Source organism: Dipodomys spectabilis, unplaced genomic scaffold (assembly GCF_019054845.1).
Source record: "Dipodomys spectabilis isolate Male_0828 unplaced genomic scaffold, ASM1905484v1 ptg000023l, whole genome shotgun sequence".
Classification (NCBI taxonomy): domain Eukaryota; kingdom Metazoa; phylum Chordata; class Mammalia; order Rodentia; family Heteromyidae; genus Dipodomys; species Dipodomys spectabilis.
Window position 1 is genome coordinate 1,033,128 of NW_024870700.1, and position 26,185 is coordinate 1,059,312.

The 26,185-nt window shown below is 43.5% G+C and overlaps 1 protein-coding gene across 1 annotated transcript; it reads left to right on the forward strand.

The window, feature by feature from the left end:
- Positions 1–25,817, forward strand: Vps26b (VPS26, retromer complex component B). Its single transcript, XM_042674831.1, has 6 exons — positions 1–702; positions 13,173–13,329; positions 20,109–20,273; positions 22,942–23,117; positions 25,025–25,167; positions 25,530–25,817. The coding sequence occupies exons 1-6, from the start codon at positions 480–482 to the stop codon at positions 25,674–25,676; spliced, it is 1,011 nt and encodes a 336-aa protein (XP_042530765.1). The 5' UTR covers positions 1–479; the 3' UTR covers positions 25,677–25,817.
- The last annotated feature ends 368 nt before the right edge of the window (positions 25,818–26,185 follow it).

Sequence of the window (26,185 nt, forward strand, 5' to 3'; positions counted from 1 at the left end):
GAGCTCGCCGGCCCCCTCCCCCGCCCGCAGCTTCCGAAGCACCCTCGGTGCGTTGCACCGCCGGAGGCTGGGCAGCTCGCTGTGCTGCTCGGCGCTGGACCCCGCCCGGTGGGCACGCACGCACACGGCCCTGCACTGCTGCCTTCCTCAGCATTGCACGGCTGACCCTCGCCTCCTCCCTGCCCTGCAGCCGGCTACCGGGGTTTGCTCAGGACTGGCGACGTGCGGTGCATTGCTCCTTTGAGCGTTGCTGCTCGGGGCGCTGCAGCCCGCAGCCGCCTGCCTCCCCCGTCCAGCCCCTCCCCAGGCAGTCGGTCCTCGCCCACCGCCCGGCGCAGCAGCAGAGCCGGGCTGGGCTGCGGTGCGGCCACCTAGCGCGCTCCCGCAGCGGGCCCTCTGGCCTTCCTTCCCTTAGGGCAGCCCGCGCCTCGGAGGAAGGGAGCTGTCCTTAACTGAGACCAGAGGGGCCCGGCGGTGAGATGAGCTTCTTCGGCTTCGGGCAGAGCGTGGAGGTGGAAATCCTGCTGAACGATGCGGAGAGTAGGAAGCGAGCGGAGCACAAGACTGAGGACGGGAAGAAGGAAAAATATTTCCTCTTCTACGACGGGGAGACAGTCTCCGGGAAGGTGAGCCTTTCCCTCAAGAATCCAAACAAGCGGCTAGAGCACCAGGGCATCAAGATCGAGTTCATCGGGCAGATCGGTGAGTTGACCCTTGGAATCTTCCTCCCCCAGAGCTGTCAGAGAGCCTGGGCATGGCACTGGGGAGGGCGGGGGTGGGGGGAAAGGGGGGTTTCAGGACAGGGAAGCTGGAATGTTTGAGGGCCCAGCTCAGATGAGGCCTGTCACAGGCTCTTGTCAACGGCAGTCTGAAACTAGAGGGGGGGGGGGGGTGTCAGCCACAAGTCTCGCCCGTGGGCGAGTCCCCTAGCGTTACTGCCCTCCCTGCCAAAAGTGACAGCTCACAACTGGGAGATGGAGACAGAGGACGGGAGGAAGCGCCCTGCTGTGAGGTTGAGTGGGCACCTGGCCCCTAGATATCTTTGTTGACTCTTTAACACATGATCAGATTTGCTTCTTGACCCAGGATTTCCCAGTGAGGTGCTCTGGGACATAGCTTGCAGGTGGGTTTGTTAGGGGAAGATCTGCTCTTCCCATAATGACTTTCCCATCAACTGGACATCTCAGCTGTCAGACCCTAAATTAAGCTGTGCCCCCACCCACTCTCTTTTTTCTCTTGAGATAAGGTCTGAACTACCTATTCTGTACACGTTTTGGCAGAGAAAACCTATAATCTGCTTCAATCTGACTGCGTACCTACCTACCCTATATTTCTCATACTTCCTTATTAGAATACTAGTCATCAGTTGTCTCGTTGTTTTGTGTTTTGTGTTTGGTTGGGTTTTTTTTGTTTTTTTTTGCCTTAAAGACAAAGAAAGGATATATCTAAAATCACAAATAAATGATCAGAATTTGCCAACGTTCAATGAAAGTCTTCAAACCTAGCTACTAATCATTAGAACTAGACAACAAAAGGCAGTAATAATAAAGATTTGGGGAACTGCCCATCAAGATTGGATTTTCTTCGTCTAAGATTATTTGGAGTCTTAGGTGTTATTAAAGTGCTCTAAAAGAAGTCATTTGTGTCATGAGGTCAGGAGGAGCATCACAGTAAACACCTCATGGGCAGCAAACATATTGAACATATGGCATGGTTTTAGACTTCCTTGGGAAAGCCTGTTAAGCTCTCTCCTGTCCTGAGTGTGTAGCAGAGCATTTGTTCTCCATTACAAACACTCAGGAAACACAGAGACACAGGAGGAACCTTGGAAAAGAAGTCCTGGTAGCCTGATTCTGTGGTACTGTGTTCAACCATACGTTATTTTGCCCATTAGTATTTGAGAAAATGAAATAAGCTTGAAGATTGGCTGATTGCAAAGGACCTTTTGACTGTTATTTGGAAGCCAGAATAGGAGAGGCCTGATATCGTCCCAGAAAAGGGCTTGGAGAGCAGGTTTCATGACTTCTATCTATTGCAATTTTCTTCTGTTTTCCTGCTCCTGGCTTAGATGGCAGGGCTCCTCAGAAGCAATGATGTTAACATTTGGAGCTGGATAATGCTTGGTATCTCAGGATGTTTAGCAGCATTCCCCACCCCTACTGACCAGACACCAGTGGCATTATCCACTGTGACACAAAAACATGAAATAGTGCCTTCTGTACTCTGGAGGATAAAATCACTTTTAGACAAGAACCACATGGTGGTTGGAGAAAATCCAAAACATTTTATATCAACCACAACTATATGGAATAGTAGAAAACACTCACATACTAAGAATTGGTACTTTTAAATTGGAGTTTTAAAGTTAATTCTTTGGCACCATAATACCATAATGTCCACAGCTATGCTCGGTCTGGATCCTACATTATCGCTCCCATGTGGAGGTCCCTTGCCAGCATATAGAAGATAATCTAGAATGTCCTCTGACCCAAATAGTGAAACTAGATGGAATGGTGTCACCCTCTAATTATCTAAATAGAAAGGTAGCCGAGGAAGCCAAAGACTATACCTGGCCCACTTGGCCTTTTGTCTAATTTTAAGACATCATCTTTTTTTGTGTGTGCTGGTCATGGACGTGAACTCAGGCTTGGGCACTGTCCCTGAGCTTTTGTGCTCAAGGCTAGCACTCTACCACTTGAACCAGAGCCCCACCTCTGGCTTTTTGGTGGTTAATTAAAGATAAGAGTCTCACAGACTTTCCTGCCCAGTCTGGCTTCAAACCGTGATCCTCAGACCTCAACCTCTTGAGTAGCTAGGATCACAGGCGTGAGCTGTCAGTTCATAGCTTTCTAAGGCGCCATTTTTTTTTTTTTACTGGATTTCTTTTCAGAACTTTCTGTTGCTTCTTCCTGGGCTTTACATACACTGGGCTGAGTTGACCAAGAGACTTGGAAAGTTTTACAACTTTCTCAGTTGTAAAACAAAGATAATAAAATGTTGAGCATGTTAAAAAAATCATGCCTCATGCCCTGTATAGAAGATTCTTTTATTGAAAATGATAGTAGTTAGTGTTATAACTCTCCCATTTCACAAATTCAATCACTGATTTACTGCTTTTCCCCTGTACTCTTATATCTTCCCAATAAGACTGCTATACATAATTATAGGGAATTCACATTTCAACCCTATTGTCTTAATGTTCTTGCTTATGCCGCATGGGCCAGTCATAACTAATGTTGCATGAGGAACCAATCTCATTTGTGTGCTTCAAGTATATAGCTCACTATCCATGATTGAGTAAGAAAATGGTATTGGAAACTGGGTGTTAATGGTTCTCTCCTGTAATCCAGCTGCTCAGAAGGTGGAGAGCTAAGGGATTGTGGTTCAAGGCTAGCCTGGACAAACAGTTAGTAAGCCTTATCTTAATAAGTAGGTTAGGCACGTTGGCTCACACCTGTAATCCTGGGAGGTGTAGGTAGGAGGATGACAATCTGAGGCTGGCCCTGGGCATAAATCAAGACTTAATCTGAAAAAAAAAAAAACAGCTAAAGCAAAATGGGCTGTGGACATGATTCAAGTCGCTAAAGCAAAATGGACTGTGGACATGATTCAAGTAGTAGAGTGCCTAAGCCCATGTTCAGACTCCAGTATTGCCAAAATGAAAGAAAAAGAAATGGCAGTAGATTAAGATGGATGGATACATATTTTATTAGACTTTGAGATATATTTCTTAATCAAGAATAAGATATTGGAAAAATCTTCCTATCTGGAGGTGTGACTCCTTGGTAAAGCATCTATATAGCAACCCTAAGGCTCTGGGTTCAACTCTCAATACCACTTTTTAAAAAAGAAAAAAGTATATCTATCCAGGTTTGGTAGTAAACATCTACGATCCCAGCACTCAGAAGTCTTGAGGCAGGATGACCAAGGCCAGCCATGGTCTTACCAAGTAAGACTTTGTCTCAAAGCCAGAAGAAAACAAAACCCTTCTATTTGCATTTGATATAAAAAGAAGTTTGTATTCACACTGATATGAAAAGTACACCAGCCTGTTTGGAGGCGAAAAGCCACTTTCCTTAGGCAGTTCAATTTCATTGTCATCCTCCTAGTTCCACTAAAGAATCAGGAGACACACCTTAAGACAATCATAAAACTGACCTAAGGGCACTGGAGCAAGACTCATAGAGAGCATTGCTAAAGTTGTGGTTCTGTGGTTTTCTCCTTCATTGCATTCTTCCACTGAGTATCACGTGGGTAGAACTTCTGTCAGGTTCTGGCGGCTGGCTGTATGGCATACAAGGCTAAGAAAACCATCAGAGTTTTATCATCCTTCCTCACTGATTTTGCCCAGGAGTTTTCGAGGAGGTCGAACTTTTTGCCCTTGTCTTTCTCTATAACTTGCCCTTCCATTCTCAGTCATACCTCTAACTTCAGTGTCGGATGACTCCCATACTGTTTCTTCATCCTGATTGGAACTACACAGCCATCTTTCTAGCTGCCTGCTGGGCCTGTTAACCTGGATACCCCACAAGTGCCTGAGTGACTCACCCCAAGGTCTAACACCCCTCTCTACTTCTGTTGTCTCCATCTTGGTCTATGTCACCTGGATCAGTTTAAACACAGAAATCCAGGAGTCTTCTTAGGGCCTTCACTCCTTTTCCCATGTTCTCAGCTGGTCTCTAACAGCTCTGTGATGTGTCCTTAATCTGTGCTGCTCTCACCCTCCAGGCTGCACCCATTTATCATGAGGTCTTCTCCTTGAACCTTCCTACCTTTGTTTCCCCTCTCCCTCCATCTTCTGTAAGGATAAAAGGATGAACTTTCTGATATTGCCAGTCTTCCCCTGAAACTTCTTATCTGGCTCCCTCCTGGGTAGAGGGGAAGGTACATTTATGTTCTTCCTGAGTGGGTCCATGCTTGTCTTTCTAGATTCATCTCTCCCTAAACATTCACCACTACCACCTGTAGCTTCCTCAGAATAATTCTGTTCTGCACAAGGCCATGAGTTCAAAGCCCGGTACTTTTAAAAAATTCTTTTTTTTTTCTAGAATCCTAGTATCCTCCCTTTGTATATGAACAGCTTTCTGCAAGTATGACCTTTCACCTAAGTTATTAGTCATCTATCAAAACCTGCAAATATCACATCAATCAGGAAGCCGTCCTGGCTGCCCCAGACTGACTTAAGCACTTCCTCTACTATTCTTCCAAGCCTCCTTGATAGTTCTTTTCAGCAATCGTCTGACTTCCTCCCCCCAAAGCTGGAAACTGCCTTCAGCACATTATTAGTCTGGCGGCTAGTCTAGCACACAAAAAGAGGCTCCATAAATGTTTGATAAGTGGATATATTGGTCAGATCTAAGAATTTACAGAAACCATTCTCTGGAATTCCTCCCCCCATTTTCTCCTGGAGCCCATTATTTTATTATTTTATTCTATTTTAGTGCTGAGAGATGAACCCAGGATATGAATATGTACCAGGCTAGCACTCTTCTACTAAGTTATATCCCCAGTCCCCAGTCACTTTGTTGGCCGGAAAGGAGAAAGTAGGTTGCATGTCTGGTCTCTAGTACATATCAGGGGCTTCCTGCTTGTACATGGAGGGAAGGCATTGCTAAAGCTGATGAGGTGTAGCTCTCAATCAAAGCCACTGAGAGCCTAGATAACTCATGACCACCTTGCCCTCACCATAGCAGCATCCTTCCCTAGGGAACTGGGATAAGAAAGCACCAAAGTTGAGGGAAGGGATGGAAGGGGAAAAACAAAGGAGGGGGTAACAATGCTTGATAGGAAATGTCTCATTACTTTACCCATGTAACTGTAACCCCTCTGTACAGTATCTTTACAATAAAAATATATAAAAAAATTAAAAATAAAGCACCAAAGTTGATGCCAGTTCAACAGCTTTTTTTTGTAACTTTCTTTTACCATGTTCCTATGCTAAGTTGAGACTGACCTCTCACTCCCTGTATAAGAGGAAGAGGAGTTGTCAATTTGTCAATTTTGTCCTGCAGCAACTACTCAACTCTTACAGTTTGACCAGTGTCCCAGAAAGTATAATAAGATCTTATGTATTCACTTAGATCATGCGTAGTTTTGTTATCCTCAATAAATTTTTCAGCTGCATTGGTGCTCTGCCTGTACCTAGCATGTTCTTTCTGATTAGCTTGGCTTCTGTTCTACAAGGTTAGCAAACATGTGGTAAGGGAATCTTCCGGGTCAGGCCTGTGGGATAGAAAGTTCTAAGACCTGGTCATATCACCATGGCCCCCATTTTTAGAGACATACAGTCATGTGTAAAAGGCACATTGTTAGAAAAAAAATAACCACTTTCCAGTTGGAATCCTTTGGGGAATGCTGCTGGAGAATGGAAGGCAGACCTGGGCCAACTTGGTGACTAATGGGTTCAAATCAACCAAATATAATGAGAAGGTCAAACTTGCAGAAGAGAGAGACACAAACATCCCTGTCTTCCAGGACCAAATGGATATTATCTGGATTTTTAAAGTTCCTAATAAGCCCATGTGTCCCACCCAAACCCTGTACAAAAAAAAAAAAAAACACCACTACCAACAAACCTCCATAGACTTTCTGTTTGTTAACTCTTGAAACACCAAGTGAAAGGCATATTGAGATTAATTGACTTTATTCTGGCCTACTTAATGAAACTACTAGCAGGGTTTGGAATGGAACTGTGCAGGGCAGAACTAGAGCTATGATATGAGAAAAGCAGAGATATGATTGCCCCCCAAGATTTCTTTCTGCCCTGGAGAAGTAAGTGAGACTTGAGAAGTCCAGATGGACCAAGTTTGCCAGCCAGCAAGCAGGAATTGGGAAAATAAGGTGAAAAGGAAACTCTTAATGATTTATATTTCTTCCAGAGTAACAAACCTAGACTATATGTAGTTCTCATCCAACAGTCAGACCCAACCTGGCTGTCACAGAATCAACCTGTGATGTGAAGCTGGCTCAATTTCTTCCCTAAGTGACAACTTCACTTCTCCATTGGTGGCAAATTTTATCGTGAAAACATGCAGCAGGCAAAATTTATTTCCTCCCGTTGGACAGAGAAGGAAACTAAAGACAGAAGTTAATTTAAAGAAGGGGTGGGATGTGGGTCCAGTTCCTATTTCAAGCCTGAAATGTCTCTTTAGACTTTAGTGGTTGGGAAGAATTAGAGATATCTTACAATTGATGCTCTGAGATAGAGTAGAGGTAATTCACATTCTCTTTAGGGCACAAACTTCTTCCCCCCCCCCTTTTTTTATTATCTTCAAATAGTTATATAAAAAGGTTTGAATATAACACGGCCATTTATGTGAACAATGCATTTCGACCAATGTCAGCTCTTCCATCCTTCTCACTCTCCCTTCCCACCTTTCCCAACCCCACCCCTTTATCTTTTCAAGTTTCCTAGTTCTACTGGGTCCAAACCTCTTGAAAGAACAGTTGGACCGGGTGCTCAATGCTCACACCTGTCATCCTAGCTACTCAGGAGGTTAAGATCTCAGGATTGAGGGAAGAAAAGTGAGATTCTTATCTCCATTTAATCAACAAAACACCAGAAGTAGAGGTGTGACTCAAATGGTAGAGCACCAGTCTAGCAGAAAAGCCAAGTGTGCTTACAAGGCCCTGAATTCAAGACACACACACACACACACACACACACACACACATAGAGCTAGCGAGAGAGAGAGAGAGAGAGAGAGAGAGAGAGAGAGAGAAAGAGAGAGAGCTTAGATATGTTGCTTTAATTTATGCAAGATGAAACCAGTCTTTTTGGCAAGTAGCAAAGTAAGGCTACTGTTTCTGCTCCTGTGGCCCATGACATTTGTAAAAGCAAACATGGCAAATGGCTTCTACAGTTATAAAACCAAAGGGCTAAGTGGCCATCCCTGTTCAGGCCTCTGAACAGGCACTTGGCATTTCGTGTAGGAGCTGATTGTAATGTGTTACAGGAGGAGAAGCATAAGGGAAAACGTGATGCTGGGTAGCAAAGGCCACCTCCTGCCCAATTCCCTGGCTGTGGCAGGCAGCCCACTTCTGCCCCGTTGCTAGGATCCTGAATGCTGGCAGCCTAAGCACTCCATGAACCTTCTCTGTTTTGTTTATTTCTCATGTTGCCTTTGAGCTGTGGGATCACATTTGTGTATTTTTCCATCCTTCTCTTCCCATCTTCCTCTGAACTCTGGGATTTCCCACTTAAAGCTCATGCACATTGAGGCCTTTTCTCTCTGGGCTTCTGTACCCTGGAACTAGGGCCAGAATCTAGTGTTTGGGAACTAAGTTACCAGGTTCCCAAGTTAAGGAGTCATCACAATCAACCAGGGCCCAGGAAGCAAGAGTGCTTAGAGGAGTCCTGGTTGCTGGAGCTGATCAAGGCCCTGTTTCTACCTGTTCCTGCAATGTTTTGCTTTTTGGGGGGTGGGCAGTACTAGGCACTGGACTCAGTCTTGAGCTTGCTACACAAGCGCTCTACCACTTGAGCCATGCCCCTAACCATTCTTGCTTTCATTATTTTTCTAATAGGATTTGACATCCAAACTAACCTGGATAGCTGGGTTGACAGGCACGACCCCCACCCCCCAGCCAGATTTTTTTTTTATTGGTTTAGATAAAGTTTCATGAACTTCTTGCCTGGGCCTCTCATGAACTGAAATCCTCTCAATATCTGTCTTCCAAGAAGCTCCTAAGCAAGAGCTGCGGCACTTGGCCAGCTCCTTGCTTTCACTGGCAACACATTACTGGACTGCTCGCTTTCCCCCCACATAGTTTGGAGCTGTCATCTCCCTTTAGCACATTTTTGTGGATTATCACTACCCAGAAAGCTGCCCACTGCAGAAATCATTTAATGTTTGGAAGAGAAGATGGTTGTTTGCAGTACAATATTGATCCAACGTACATAGTAACCACAGAATACACTGTAAATTCACATGGGACGAGCATCACTAATGTGGGACCGTCACATTATTGCCACCTTACCAAGGTGGATAAATCTGGTTTTGTTTATTTGTTGCAGTGCTAGGATTACACTCAGGCACTCCTCATACATGCTAAGCAAGTGCATTGTATTAGGCAATGTAGTGAGCTACACCTGCAGCCCAAGCTGGATGTATATTCTTCTTCCTCTTCCTCCTCCTCCTCCTCCTCCTCCTCCTCATCCTCCTCCTCATCCTCTTCTTCTTCTCCTCCTCCTTCTCCTTCTTCTTCTTCTTCTTCTTCTTCTTCTTCTTTTCTTCTTCTTTTCTTCTCCTCCTCCTCCTCTTTCTCCTCCTCCTCTTCCTCCCCCTCCTGTCTTCTTCTTCTTCATTATTATTATAATTATTATTATTGAGTTATGCAAAGGCTTTGCAATTCCATAATGGGTGCAATGTTTCTTGGACATTCCTTCCTTCCTTCGTTTATCCATACCCAAGAGTTGAATAGTTCATTTTTTACATAATGTCTATTGAATACAGTGACTGCATTTGCTCACCTTTCCTCCATCCATTCCTGTGCCCTTCCCCTACCAGGGGAGGAGGGGGAAAGATGTTTGGAATTCACTTGATAAATAGTACCTTAGATATTCAGAGGAGTTACACCTTTGGGTTCCTCCACTAACTATACCCTCCTTTAGTCTGTTTGTGTAAATGAATGAAGTCCTGTATAAGTTCTCATGTGCAGTTGTATTTTAAATCTGGCTTCCCCCTATGAGAGAAAACATGTGCATTTTGTCTTTCTGAGCATGGCTTACCTCACTTAACATGATTTGTTCTAATCTACAAGTTGGATAAATCTTATGGCAGAACCGGCTCTGCTAAGAAATGACCCCACAAACCCACCCAGTAAAAGAACAGTCTCTATGGAATTGGTATGTCAGAGGAAGCTCCTGGACCAGCAATGAGGGAAATGTTGCACTCAGGGTGAAAAGTACCAGCCAAATCCAGTTTTGTTTTTTCTGGGCCTGGTTCTTCCCCCTTGAGGCAGGGTTGAACACAACTTTTTGGCCCTGGGGAGGCAAGAGATCTGGTTTGGGGGGAGGGCTAAGAATGCTTCATTCCTAATCAAGACTTAGATCTGTGCTTCCTGAGCTGGTCCTAGAGCAAAAGCAGCTCTCCTCTTGATGTCAGATCACCCCAGAGAGAGAGAGAGAGAGAGAGAGAGAGAGAGAGAGAGAGGCCCAATGTGTGGTTGTCCCAGAGACTGCTCTCTGTGGACCTCTCTTTCTCCCAAGCAGCAAACTGCCAAAGCAGCAAGTATCCTTTCCTGCTTCATCTCCTAATTTATCTCCCCACTTTTGGTTGCAGCCAACAGAGCTGGACCCCAGGAACACCTGGGGTGTGGCCATGTGTAATTATGGTCAGAATTCAATATTCACCTCTGCAGGGCCGGGTCTTAGTAGGGGTTGGGAAGCTAGGGATATGAACTTCTTTTTTAAAAAAAAAATTATCTTTAATTAGTTGTACAAGGGAGTTACTAGTCAACAAATCAGCTTATAAGTACAATGCATCTTGACCAATGTCATCATTTTCCCCTCTCTCTCCCATCCCAATTTTCTTAATTTCATAGGATATGAATTGAATATTATGACTGCATTCTCCTCTTTCCTCTCTTCATTTGTCAACCCCACTCCCATTGCTTCTCTCCTCCACCTTTTCCTCTTCCAAGTGCCAGATTTCTGGCATTGTTGGGCTATAAGATGCTCTAAGGAATTTCACTGTTTGAATTCTCCCTGCAAACACCATACTTTGATTAATACTTTGGTGTACACTTGCATACAACCCATTTGTGTTTACTTATACATTTATAAATTAGTTCTAGCTTCCACATATAAGAGAAAACATGCATCCTTTGTCTATCTGGGACCTGGCTTCATTTAACATTATATTTTCCCATGTCCATTTATTTCCTTGCAAATGATGTAATACCATTCTTCCTAATGGATGAGTAAAATTCTATTGTGTATATATATCACATTTTCTTGGTCCATTCGTCCATGGAGGGGCATCTGGGCTGTTTTCATACCATATTGACTATTTGTAATGCTGCAATGAACATGGTTGTGCAAGTGGCTTTACTGTGTCTAGTTTGTAATCTTTCTGATAAATACCCAGAAGTAGAATTGCTGGATCATATGATAGTTCTGTGTTTCATTTTTTGAGGAATTTTCAAACTGCATTCCAGAATAGTTGAACAAGTTTACATCCCCACAAACAGTGCATTAGAGTTCCTTCCTCCCCACATCTGTGCCAGCATCTGTTATTGTTTATATTCTTGATGATGGCTGTTCTGTGAGATAGAATCTCAATGTTGTTTTGATATGCATTTCCTTTTGGTGAGAGATGTTGAGGATTTCTTCATGTGCCTATTGGCCATATTTACTTCTTCTGAGAAGTCATTATTTAACTCAGTTGCCCACTTATTAACTGTGTTGTTGATTCTTGGAGGGTTAAGTTTCTTGAGATCTTTGTATATTCTGGATATTAGGGGATTGTGCGACATAGCTGGCAAAGATCTCCTATTCTGTAGGCTGTCTTTTTTAGCTTGTTAACTATTTTCTTTGCCATGCAGAAACTTCTTAGTCTGATTCAATCCTGTTTGTTGATTCTTTCTTTGATTTGCTGAGCCCCTAAAACTTCACTCAGAAAGTTCCTGCCTGTATCAAGAAGTTCTAATGTTTCTCCTACTCCTTGCTGAAATAGTTTTCATCGTTTCAAGTCTTACATTGAGGTATTTGATCCATTTTGAATTGATATGAGTACAGGGTGACAGATAAGGATCCAGTTTGTTTTCTGTATGTGGATATCCAATTTTCCCATGGGCATCATTTTTAAAAGGCCTTTGGTCTAAAGCGGAAAAGAAAGATCTCATATACAAAATATAGACACACATAAAGTAACATGGGACCAATAGTGAACTGAACTTAACATAAAACAACAGAAATGTTCCTTGAAGGGGATGAACTGGGAGCCATGTATCTCAAAGTATGGTACTAGCACCCCTAGAGCTTGTGAGACCTCCAAGCAATCTGAGTTCCAGCCAGCCTGTAGAGAATTGTGAAGCATGTAGAAGTTGGAGAAGGCCTTCTGAGCCATGGGAGCAGTTAGTAGCCCTGTTTATTGAGTATACTATTTTAAATCCTTTCCCAAAATTAACTCTTTTACTTCTCATAAAACCTTATGAAGCCAGGTGCTCATGGTTCATCACTGTAATCCTACCTACTCAGGAGACAGAAACCTAGATGACTGATATTCAAAGCCGAGCTGAGCAGAAAAGTTCACCAAGTTCCATCTCCAAAATAACCAGCAAAAGCTTGGCTGGGGATGTGGCTCAAATGGTACATCACCAAGCAAGCAAGAACAATGCCCTGAGTTGAAAACTCTGCTACTGAAAAGAAAACCATATGAAGCAGGTTGTGTTATTTTTCCCATTAATAGCATGTCCCAGACATAGAGACAGTATAGGAAGAAGCCCTCCATGCTACACCTCAGGTTCCATCACTGTTAAGTAAGTGATAAGATTCAACCTTAACAATCTTGCAAGATTATTCTAAGGGGGTTGATATGAATAAATAACTATGCATATTTTTTCAGAAGTTAGAAATGTTAAAAGGTTTTGCTTGGGGTTGTTTGTTTGTTGGGTTGGTCACTAGGCTTCAACTTAAGGCCTCAAGTTCTTGGTTGGCTTTTTTGCTTAGGGCTGGCACTCTACCACTTGAGCCATGCCTGAGTCCCAGTTTCTACTCTATCCCTATACTTTCATTGGGCTGCACAGTAACTGGATTGCTAATGATGGCAGTGTTTTGGAACAGGGTTATATTGGGTTCTCTATGAACTATGGGACCTCATAAGATGCAGGAGACAGCCAAGCATGGTGTTGCATACCTATAGACCTAGATATTTGTGAGATTGAGGCAGGAGGATCAGCTGAGCCCAGGAGTTCAAGGTTAGTCCAGAACATAGACAGATTGCTTCTCAAACAACCAAAAAAGTGGAGAACTCTTTGGAAACAGGGATACCAGTGAATATGGTGAAGGGCAGAAGTCAGGGAAAGAATCCAAAACTAAGGCAAAAGGGGGTTGATTGTGGAGGGTCCGTCAGGAGAGTGGTGCCTCTAGCCTGGAGCATCCTCACCAGTCTCCACGTGGCCTGGGTCTAATAGAGGAAACTTCCCTGTCCATCTCCCTCTCTCACCAGAACTCTACTATGATCGGGGGAACCACCATGAGTTTGTATCCCTGGTGAAGGACTTGGCTCGGCCTGGTGAGATCACCCAGTCACAGGCCTTCGACTTTGAGTTCACCCATGTGGAGAAGCCTTATGAATCCTACACCGGGCAGAATGTGAAGCTACGGTAAGTCGTCCCTGCTACTTCCCCATTGTGCTCCAGAATCTGTCCCAGGTGAGTAGACCGTGAAGCTGTTTCTGTTTCTGAGGGCCTTTGCCTGATATCAAGAGGGAAGTGAGGCAATCCATGGTGTGATGGTGCACAGGTTCAACATGAATTCTCTGGGAGGAAAGCATCTGTCCATCTCAGTAGCTTAGGTGTCTCTATGGTGGCCAGTTTCCAGTTGCCCTCCTGCCATCCCAGGATGCAGAGGTAGGGAGACATGTGTTTTTAGCATATATTACTCTTGTTTTTTAATATAGATAACTTAGTTGTAAGTTTATGTAATTTCCCTTTAAATAATAGCTAGCTATGTTTAAAAACCAGTAGTTAAAATTCTCAGAGATTCAGCAGTTGGCATTTTTTTTTGTAACTCAGCTGACCCCTTGGCTGGGTGTCTAGAGATGCCAACTTCTGCGTAGCTCTGCTCTACAACAGCAATGTGACCTTAAAGTCCATAACTCACCTTTCTTACCTGAAAAATAGGTGATATAGATTTGGATGCTGATTCTAGATCTGTCCATCTTTCTGGAGGTGGGAGGAGGATAATAATAACAAAAAGATGTCACATAGTGTCTTTAAAAACTAAAGAACATAGGGCTGAAATGTAACTCAGTGATAGATCATTTTCATAGCATGTGCAAGGCTCTGGGTTCAAGCCTCAGCACTGAAAAAAAATTATAAGTACATGGAAATATTTTTCTTGCTCCAGTTTTGGAGCAATAAAATACATAATACACACTGATGCTAGATGAAGTATACACCACACACACACAAACACAAACACACACACACACACACACACACACACACACACACACACACACAGCAACTATAGCTGTTTAGATTTAACCTTGAGATTATGTGATGGGATAAAGCAGACTCCATTGTCACTGAATACCTGATCCTTGGTCTTGATACTATCTCAAAAGACCAGCTTTTTATCATGTCAAGTCTGGACTTAGATGGGTTTAGAGTCTATCAAGACCAATAAACCCCTGCACTCCCCTGGCTTCTTCCCTCCCATCAGAAATGTATCCGGGGCTGGGAAGGTGGCTCAGTGGTGGAGCACTTGCCTTGCATGCTCGAGGCCCTGGGTTCGATTCCTCAGCACCACATAAGAAAAAAGAAAAAAGCCGGAAGTGGCGCTGTGGCTCAAGTGGTAGAGTGCTAGCTTTGAGCTGAAGAGCTGAAGGACAGCGCCCAGGCCCAGAGTTCAGGCCCCACAACCGGACCCCAAAAAAAAAAAAAAATGTATCCGTAGACTTTTCTTCTTATGTCTTTACAGAGTGGCCTAAGTACTGCTGTTATCCCCACTAGAGACAGGAAGTCTTATCCTATCACTCAAAAAAGACAGATAAATGAGGATTATCATATCACTTAAGCTTGGTTATAAAACTTTATTTTTTAATGACAGGGTCTATCTGTGTAGCACAGGTAGTCTTCCCAGCCTCTTGAATTGCCATCATGCCCAGCAATTTTTTCCCAGTGAATTTGTGTTCATATTTTTATGTCAGAGAGGAAAGTTGTTTAAGACATGGGGTTTCTCGAAAAATTAAATATGGGGCTAGGTGTGTAGTTCAATGGTAGAGCATATTGTAACACACATATACAAACACACTGATATACACACATACCGCCACATACATAAAATGAAACATAAACTCACTATTATTTATCTAAAAGGTAAGAACACTAGTCTAGAGCAAGTGTTTGTACATACATGTTCATAGCAGTATTTATTCATAATAACTGAGAGGTAAAATCAACTTAGGTTTCCATCAGTAAATGAGTAGATAAACAAATGCAGTATGTATGTATAATGGATTACTACACAGCCTTTAAAGTAAGAAAATTCTGTCATGCTCAAATGTGAATGAACCTTAAGCCAGTCACAAAAGGGCAAATACTAATTAATTTCCTTTACTTGAAGTACCAAGTAGAGTCAAGTTCATAGACACAAAAGGTAGAGTGGGTGTTGCTAGCGGCTGAGAGGATGGGGAAATGAAAAAGGTAGAACTCATTGTAGAAAGGGCTTCAGTTAAAATTGATGGGAAATTTCTGGAGATGGACAGTGATAATAATGTCACAACAGTATGAATATATATCATGTCATGAACTGTGTTGTTTGTTTTTCTAATTGGTTGTGGGGCCTGAACTCTGGACCTGGGCACTGTCCCTCAGCTCTTCAACTCAAGCCTAGTGTTCTACCACTTGAGCCACAGCGCCACTTCTGGCTGAGGAGTCAAACCCAGGGCCTTATTCATGAAAGGCAAGCACTCTACCATTGAGCCACCTTCCCAGCCCCATGAACTGTGCATTTAAAAGGATTAAAATAGAGGTCAAGAGTTTATCCTAGCACTCAGGAAGCTGAGGCAGGAGAATCTTGACTTTGAGGATAGCCTGGGCTATATAGTGGGTTTAAGTCCAGCCTGGGGCTTCAGAGCAAAAAAACAAAAACAAAAAAAACGCATCAAAGCTGGGCACTGGTGGCTCATGTCTATAATCCTAGTTACGTAGGGAAGCTGAAATCTGAGGATTGTGGACTGAAGCTACCCTGGGCAGGAATATTTGTGAGACTCTCATTTCCACTAAATTACCAAAAACAAGAAGTGCTGGAAGTAGATCTGTGACTCACGAGATAGAGCACTAACTGAGAGTAAAAAGCTCAGGGATAGTGCCCAGGCCTTGAGTTCAAGTCCCGGGATGGGCACAACAGAAAAAAACAAAAAAACATAGAAAATACCACCACCAAACAAAACGACAAAAAAAAAATAAAAATAAAAAAGGTCATAGGAGTTTTTAACGCCCATTTCCTGCATGGGAACAGGAAATGTTTCTCTCTTTTCCATTTCTCCTTATCTTCTCCTGTTACATTAAAATAAACCCTTGCTAAAACTTTGTTTTAAAAACAGTTTGTAATTGCAGAGAAGGGTACTGGTGGCTCATTATTTTAATCTTAGCTACTAGAGAGGCTGGGAAAATTTCTCAAAACTCCTTCTCAACCCATAGCTGGGCAGTAGCATACACCTGTAATCCCAAACTACATAGAAAGCTGAGATTCAGAGGATAGTAGTGCCAGGTCAGCTTGGAAGAAAAGTCCTCAAGACTCCCTGTCCACAGAAGGGAAGCTGGAGCCTGTAGAGCGTGCTCTGTGGACATTGTAGTACATGTGCCCTGTGACACGGGGGAACTTAAAAGTGGATCACAGTTCAAATGCATGTCTGGGAAGGAAGTGAGACCTTATTTTATTTATTTTTTTCCAGTCATAGGGCTTGAACTCTGGGCCTGGGCACTGTCCCTCAGCTCTTCAGCTCAAGGCCAGCACTCTACCACTTGAGCCATAGTGCCACTTCCAGTTTTCTAGTGGTTTATTGGAGGTAAGAGTCTCACAGACTCTCCTGCCCAGGCTGGCTTTACACCACGATCCTCAGATCTCAGCTTCCTGAGTAGCTAGGATTACAGATGTGAGCCACCAGCGCCCAGCATGAGACCTCACTTTAAACAATAAAAATAACTTAGCCACTTGGCCCAGGGCTAGAAGTGTGGCATAGAGGTATAGCATCAACATACAACATGTAAGGCCTTGAGTTCAAATCCCCCCAGTACTGGCACAAAAATTGCTACAATTAATAAAACAAAAAAAGCATTATGTCCAAAATAGATGAAGACTTTAGGATTCATGTTGAGAAAGAGAGGAGGTTTTTAAAAATGGAGAAATTAGGATAGTTTTAGCTGAGGAAGATGTAAATTCCATATCAAGCACTGTAATCTTATACAGGCAGAGGAGAAATATCAAAATTTTTTTCTAGACTATCTTAGTTTCACCTTAGGGGAATGGTTCTTTTAAAGATTAAAGTGACTGATGGGAAGAACTCAGAGACAGAACTGATCGGCAGCTACGAGTTGTACTTTGGTGGAGACAAGAACAGACAGAAATTGAGTTACTTAATAGACAACAGTGAAATTTACTGAGCGGAGGCTTGCAGCCATAGGAAGAGACAGGACTATGAGGAGGGAGAAATGATGTGCAAATAAGATGATTCGTTTGATTCTGGAGAGGAATTTGAAGTGCTGACAATATAGAGAGTTGTAAATCTTCACCAGATTCCTAGAAGTACAGTCCAGGCTCTGAGTACAGGATGGAGGAGGCACTAAGGACTGATTCATATTCCCAAGGAGGAAGCAGTGTAAGGAGGGAAGAACCAGGACCTGTGGGGCTAAGAAGAAAAACGGGTCTGTTAGGGTCCTGCACCTCTAAAGACCCTCAGGAAGTTTAAGGAGAAGGAAATGTTTTTGCACCACTCAGAGAAAAGGAGCGCTGTTTTGGCACCTGGAAGGTCACATAAACTACTGCATGGAAGTGATTGGGAGTAGCAGTTGGTGAAGAAAATGATGTCAGGAACGGGACCTGTCTTATGACAGCTGTCTGTGAAGACAAGAAAGAGAAGCTGTGGTAGGTAGGTCAACAGTGTAACACCGGCCTGCCTGTAATCCCAGCACTTGGGAGACTAGCCTGGGTTAGAAAACAAGCGGGTTTTCAGGATTCGTAAACTTGGGGCTTTTTATAAGCTCAAAGGAAGGAGCCTGTAGCTTTAAAAAAAAAAATAGAATAAAGTAAAACTGAATATTTGGAGAAAATTGGAAAAGCAGAAGGATCAAGATGGCGGACCCAGGTTCCCACATTAGAATCAGTTGGGAAGCTTTTTAAAATGTTATGTCCCTCAGCAGTGTAAGTAAATGTCAGATATGCCAGGGCAGGGAGAGTTTTCAGTCCTTCTTTCTGACTGAGAGTGGTTGTTTGAGATGGAAGAGGTTTGCTGATGAAGAAAGTGGATGGATGAAGGTGCAAAATAAAAACAGCACAAAGAAGAAAAGGGAGAAAGTTACAAACCTTGAGTTGAAAATTTTACTCTCCCTGGTAGAGTAAAAAAGCAGTATCTTCCAAAAACAGGCTTTGGGCAATGTGACAGAAGTTGATGAGCCAAAAAGCAATACATGCCACATGAAAGACAGTAGAACAAATGTGTAGTTAATGTGGTGAGCATATGGTTATAATGATCTCCAATAATGCTTAATAGGCAATAGAGGTTAACTAAGTGCCATTTAAAAGAAGCTATAATTAGGCCAGGCACTGTTGGCTCACACCTTAATCCTAGCTACTCAGGAGACTGAGATCTGAGCATTGCAATTCAAAGCCAGCTGGGGCAGGAAAGTGTGTGAGACTCTTATCTCCAATAATCCACCAGAAAACTGAAAGTGGAACTGTGGCTCAAGTGGTAGAGCACTAGCCTTGAGCTGAAGAGCTGAAGGACAGTGCCCAGGCCAGAGTTCAAGCCCCATGACTGACAAAAAAAAAAAAAAAAAAAGAAAGAAAAAGAAGCTATAATTAAAGGGGTGTTCTCTACCCCCTTAGATATTAGCATAGTGTTATATCCAAGTGACAGGTGATGTTGAAGTAGCTGGCTACAGAACCTGGACCTGTTAAACCTTTAGGGACTTAGGTCTTTTTTTAATAACCCTTTGCCTACAAAACAGTCTCATCCCCAAGTTTGAACCAGACTTCTTTGCTATTCAAACTCAGCCTCTATTGCTTTACATGAAGGTCCGATCTTGATTCTTGGGCTTCCCTTTCTTCTCTCCACAGCACTAATTTGTAGCATCTGGAATTAGCACTTTCCTTGAGTACTTTTTCTTTTTATTTGCCCATCTCTCCCAGTGGACTGTGAGCTTCCCATGAAGCTATCTTATTCATCCCATGACTAACACAGTGCTTAGCTCAGTAAGTTTGCTGGATGAATAGCTGACTTAACTTCTTCCTTTTCTTTTAACCATGAAAACCACTTGAAAAATGTTTATCGATCAAACATTGGTAAGATGAACAGAAATGCAAATATACAAGTATGGGACAGCAGAGCGCTGGGGGAGCATGCCTGTAATTCTGGCTCAGAAGTCTGAGATCTGAGGATTGCAGTTTGAAGTCAGCCTGTAAGATAGATTAACCAGCAAAAAGCCAAAAATGGAGTTATGGCCCAAGTAGGAGAATGCTAACCTTGAGCAAAAAAGCAATTGAGAGCATGAAGGCCTGAGTTTAAACCTTAGATCTGGCAAGAAAAAAAAAAAAAAGATCATAGACAGATCCCTGTGCCCCAAAGGCCAGGTGTCCAGGTGTTAAGTGAAGAAAGAAAACTTGCATAAAAACATATGGAAGAAGACGGGCACCAGTGGCTTACACCTATAATCTTTGCTATTTAGGAGGCTGAGATCTGAGGTTTGAAGCCAGCCCAGGCAGGAAAATCTATAGACTCTTATCTCCAATTAACCACCAAAAAGCCAGAAATGGAGTTGTGGCTCAAGTGGTAGAGTGCTAGCCTTTAGCACAAAAGTTCAGGGACAGTGCCCAGGCCCTGCATACATACAACAACAACAACAAATAGAAGATAGTGGTAAGGGCCATGAAAGGCCTGCAAACAGCTTGCTGTAAACCAAGGTCATAGGCTCCAAACATAAGAGAGTTTCTCGTTCCCTAGAATTATGGGTGATAACATTTTCTATGTAGATGCACATGTGTACTTTTTCTGGGTCCATAAATTCTCAAAGGGATACAAATTCTCAAAGGAATATGAAATCCCAGAAGGTTAAAAATCACCATAAGGGTTTCTCTCAAGTGTGCCAGTTTGGTGTGTGTATCCAGGCAGCATCTGCAAAGGGAGAGATTTCATTCATGACAGTTCCATCTCCTCTAGGTATTTCCTTCGAGCCACCATCAGCCGCCGCCTCAATGATGTTGTCAAAGAGATGGACATTGTAGTTCATACACTCAGCACATACCCGGAGCTGAACTCTTCCATCAAGATGGAAGTGGGGATTGAGGATTGCCTGCACATTGAGTTTGAGTATAATAAATCCAAGTAAGTATCCTGGGCCACATGACTGTAGAATAATTGTTGAACTGGACACTGGTGGCTCAAGTCTGGAATCCCAGCCATTCAGGAGGCTGATAACTGAGGATCACAATTCAAAGCCAGCCAGGGGGAAAAAAAAAAAAGAAACAAAACCAAAAACAACACACAAAACTCCATGGGATTCTTATCTCCAGTGAACTAGAAAATGCTCTAAACAGAGTTTGGCTCAAGTCATGTCAGCCTTGAGCAAAAAAGCCTAGTGAATCTGCCACTTTCTGAGTTCAATCCCCAGTACCGGCATACACACAAAAAATAATTGGAGACAGAATCTGATTTGTATGCCAATTAATAGAGATCTGGACTCTGCTGAATCATAGAGATATGCTGTAAGGGAGGGGGGAAACAGAAATAATATAGTAAATAAATAGATATAATAGATTAGTTCCCGATAGATGGGCCTGGAAATTGATACTTCACTCTACTTACAATACACTAACTTAAGGAGTTAAACATCTGAAGATGCCTTTAATGTCAAGCCAAGTAACTTTTAGGTTGTTTTAGATTCCAGGGATAGCTGTTTCCTTCTGCAGATGAGAATAATCAGAGAACACAATTCCATTATGACTTGTTTCCTCTGTGTCTTTAGAAATCACAGTGAAGAAAACAAACATTTACAATAGTTTGCTGCTTCCTTCTTGGACTAATATGAGTTGTAGTCAAAAATACCCAATCCATTTTTATAAAGATCTTAAAACAGTTTTAGGCCAGGTGCCAGTGGCTCATGCCTGTAGTCTTAACTTATTTAGGAGGCTGAGATCTGGTGGATACAGTTTGAAGCCTCCTGTGGCAGAATTAATATATGGGAATATCTTCAAAATAACCAGCTTAAATAAAATTAGGCTGGAAGCATGATTCAAGTGGCAGAGTGCCAACCAAGTAAATGTGACACCAGAGTTTAAACTTCAGTATGGGCAAAATAAAAACAAAGAAAAAGAGAAAAATAACTTTTCTTTTAACTGGTAAGCTGAGAAACTATGTATTTTGTTGTTGTCATCTGGTTTGTGTGTGTGTGTGTGTGTGTGTGTGTGTGTGTGTGTGTGTGTGTGTGTGTGTGTGTGTGTGTGTGTGTGTGTATTTTTAGACTGTGTTTATTGATAGAACACCAAAGTATTTAACTGCTTATAAATCACAATATTTTCTGGAAGTCTGACAGTTTCAAAAGCATCTTTCTTTTGAATATAATCTGTCCTTGAAAATGTTTGGAAATCAAATATCCAAAAGTAAACAGAATATTCTACTCACAGAGATCTAAAAAGAAGTGTACAAGCCAGACACTGGTGGCTCATGCCTATAATCTTAGTTACTCAACAGACTGAGATCTTTGGATCTCAGTTCCAAGGCAGCTTGGGCAGGAAAGTCTATGAGACTCTTATCTCCTATTAACCACCAGAAAACCAGAAGTGGTGCTGTGGTTCAAAGTGGTAGAGTGCTAGCTTTGAGGGAAAAGAGCTCAGGGACAGCACCCAGGCCCCAAGTTCAAACCCCATGACTGACCAAAAACAAAAAACAAAAAGTGTACAATTATAGTCTCCCTGTGGTGCTTCCCTGCCCTGTCCACTTCACCCAGCTCCAGACCTACTATGTAACAGAGGCTGAGTGAAGTGATAGAAGCTGATCTAGATGGTCGCCTTTGCAGGAGCTGGGAAACAACATTTTCTAAACTAAGAACATACTTAGTACCTGGAATAGATATGAAGTTACTTCCTTCCACCCCCTGGCCTGGAGCCCAGTATGACCTGGAATAAGCCCCTTTGGCCTGGCCCATCTGAAGATCAAGATTGAGGTACTAAAAGGGAGGCCAGTTTGGGCCTGGCATGGAAATTGGCTTCTTCCCTTTCTCCTCTCCGGGCATTGTATGGTCATGTCCACTAATGTGGCAGGTACCTGTTAATGGCAGCAGCTAGCAGATGTGCGCTTATCTTCTCAGGTCTGCAACCTTCCTAATAGACTAAGAAGGGTGCTGAGACCCCTTGAAGAACCCCATCTGAGGACTAGGAATCTGGATTTACCTCTCTCTGCCCCCTCTCAATTCTATCTTCCTTTTTTATACTGTCATATAAGGAGGCTGAAGTCTGAAGTTTCTGGCAGTGTTCGTGTCCACTAGGCTGAGCACACAGAGCACGCAGCACAAGCCATGCAAACAGAGCCCAGAGAGCAGACACTGATTCCAAGAGAGACTCACCCATCTCCCTCTACTGCTTCTGCCTGGCCTGTCCAGCTCAGAGCAAATACAACTGTTTGTTGTGAGCTGTTCAGGTCCAGTTCCCAAAAGACATTATGTGGAGAACAGGGAGGAAAGGAGAGACCTGGTTTGTAGAACTGGCCTCTCAAACCTAAGAAAAACACAGACATTTTAAAAGCACCGATACTGAAGTATGTGTTGATGAGAGAGAGAGCAGATGAGTACCTAAGAATGAGTGAAGTATTATGTAGGATAGATGTCCTTTGAGCAGACTGTGGAAGAATGGGAATCACCCAGATTTGTGCAAAGGAGCAGCAAGGAGGGGAAGATGCATGAATGCACAGCATGGGCAGTCCTGGCAGTGTGCTTTCTGCTGACACAGAGGCCAGCCACTGCACCACCACCTTACTTCCTCTACTTTGTCTTCTTCAGATACCACTTGAAGGATGTCATTGTAGGGAAGATATACTTCCTGCTGGTGAGAATCAAAATCAAGCACATGGAGATAGACATCATCAAACGGGAAACAACAGGCACAGGCCCCAATGTGTACCATGAGAATGATACAATAGCCAAGTACGAGATCATGGATGGGGCACCAGTACGAGGTGAGCCTTCTGGTCCCCTACCACCATACCTTTGGTTCCAGGCCCTGTACAGAATTTGGGAAGAGCTTAAGAGATGACATTGTTGAAGTGAAATGCTTACTAACTTGTGATTTCTTAGTCTCTTAATTGTGTGTACACTGTGAGAGCTAATAAGGAAGAATAAAAGGTTGAATCTGTAGGTATAGCTCAGTGGTAAAGCGTTCTGCATGAGGCCCTGGGTTCAGTCCCCAGCACCACAGGGAAAAAGGAATAGAAAAGTTGAGTCTCTGGAACTTTAGGCTGCAACTCCATCTTTAACCACAACAGTTCAATATTGACTTTATGCATATATTAAACTTAATCTCAAGAATTAGACCTGGAGCTGGGTGCCAGTGTCTCACATCTTATTACTCAGGACGCTGAGATCTGATGATCTCCATTCAAAGCCAGCCAGGACAGACAAATCCAAGATATTCATATCTTCAATTAACCAACAAAAAGCTGGAATAGCTCAAACAGTAAAGTGCCAGACAGCCTTGAGCAAAAAGCTAAGGGATGACACCCAGGCCCTGAGTTCAAACCTCAGTACTGGCACAAAAAAAAAGAAAAAAAGAAAAAAATTAGACTTGTTTTGTTGTTGGTGTTTAAAAAATGTAAGTTTGAAAGGTACTGATTTAAGATACAGTGTGAACATTTTACTTCTTTTTCTAGTTGCCATGCTGACTTTTTGTTTTTTAGAGAGATCATGCGGGGCAGTCATTTTCATCACTTAGCTCTGGTAAAAATTAGTCATTCTGAATTTGCTAATCTAGCATAGAGGGGCCCTATAAGGTACTTACAACACACTACTCAGGGCTACAGCCAGCGCCAGAACCCCATGGAAATGGTCTCTCATCCCACGAGGCTGATAGTACATCTAAGATGAGCAGAATCGAAAGGTGTTTGTAATTCAGGGGATTCAGGTGATTATTGTGGCATAGGAACATTTACATTCTTTACTGACTCCCTAGCAACAGAGGGTGAAGAAGGTTTCTTCTCACGGTGAAGTGCTGGGTGCATCCAAGGTTTTACCCAGTGTATTCCCATGGCCTGTTCCACATAGAAGAAGGAAGGTTACAGAGTTAACAGCCTGCAACACTAGGTATATTTAGCATATTCCTACGTGTCGCAGTGCTAGGCGTTGGGAGAGCCCTTGCTCTCCTGACTCTCTGATGCTGTCATTTTCCTGCACAAATGAAATGGGGTACCAAGAGGATGATACAAAGCACAGATAATTAAGATTATTTATATTTAGACTACATTATAGGTTTGGCCTTTCCCAGTAGAATTACTGCCCTAATTTTATTCCTTATATACTAAGAAAGGTGCAGTGTTAGGAACTAAAAGGGATCAAAAGTAGGGTTTTCCATGAGAACTTAGGTCCAGAAAAAGCAACAGGTATATTCACAAGTCATAAATGGGCTAGTGTAGACTAGGGACCAGAGTGAATATTTCTATGTTCTAGGCCCTCCCCTGCCCTGCAGATCCATATTCAAGATTGGGAATGGTGCTCTAACTTGGATGGAGGGAGGTGGTGTCATAATTGTTGGATGACTGGCCTCTTGGGTTTGACAACTGCCTCTTGAAAACTCAGGAAGCAGGTACATTGTGTATGCCTAAAGATGTTTATACACAACATCCCTATGTCCTTCACACTCAACTGCAGTAAGATGTGAGAAGACAGGCAAAAGGTACCCACAGGGATGAAACTGAAGAAACCCAGTTTTTCTGCAGCAGCTACTAGGAGTTACAGCACAACATCCAAAAGGGAGAAGCCTTTGCTTAGTGCTCTGTCCCTTTCTTAGTTGGAGCCTCAGAAACAGAGCTGGTATAAGATGGAGTTGGGGGTACTTTGTCCCTTGCCTTGATTCCTGCCTCACTCCTTGCAGGAGAGTCCATCCCCATCCGGCTCTTCCTGGCAGGGTATGAGCTCACGCCCACCATGCGGGACATCAACAAGAAGTTCTCTGTGCGCTATTACCTCAACCTGGTGCTGATAGATGAGGAGGAACGGCGATACTTCAAGCAGCAGGTGATTGCCCCCTGCAGACTCCTAGGTGTCCTGGGAACTGCACAGAAAGAAAGAACATCCTTTCCAGGGAAGGGTAGATTCTATTTTTAACAGACTAAACAGACAAGAGAGGAGCTAGTCTGTCTATACTGTTATTTTAGCAAGGGGTGGAAATGTTAGGTTATCCAAAATCCCACAGCAAGAATGAGAGTTCCCACTTGATACTGGACCCTCAGCAGGGACAAGAGGCAGAGGCAGCCCGTTTCAAGGAGAGGTCAGTAGAGATTCTTGCCTAAGATTCTCCAGGACCAAGGTGGGAGCTCCTGGAAGCCCCCTCCCAAGCCTTCCTCTCAGGTTTCCTATTGCCCCCCTCAATCCTGCAGGAAGTGGTGCTGTGGCGGAAGGGAGACATCGTGCGGAAGAGTGCATCCCACCAAGCAGCCGTGGCCTCCCAACGTTTCGAGGGAACAGCCTCCCTGGGTGAGGTGCGGACCCCCAACCCACTGTCAGACAACAATGGCAGGCAGTAGGCCCCGGCCAAGAAGCTGGCTGGGCTGTGGCTCAGCATCTCCATCTACCAAACACCAGCGGCCGGGGGAGGGGGAGGATGGCATTGGCTCAGCTGACCGTTACTTGCAATCTTGAAAACAAATCATGTTTTTTGACTTCAATTCTTTTCTCTGAAGAACATAAAGGGCATTGGGTTGGGAAGCAGTCTCCCTGAGATTCTGCAGCTGATGGGGGGGCTAGAGAGAGGGAGCATCTAGGAAGCTAGTCTCTCCTTGGGAAATGAAAGCCAGCTTCCCCTTGGGTTGCTTGGTGTCTTGAGGAGAGCTGCCGAGCATGCATCCTTGGCTACTGGTTCTCTGGGCTTCCTGATACAGGATCTGTGTGTGTCCCTGGGATGCAGAGCTGCCTGCAGATCTCTGGGGAGTCATGGCTTACACTCCCCTTGACCGACCGTCCTTGAGGTGGCAGCAGAAGGAGTTAGGCCTCTCTCATCCTAAGTAGGGAAAAACACTCAAGATCAGGAAGCTTT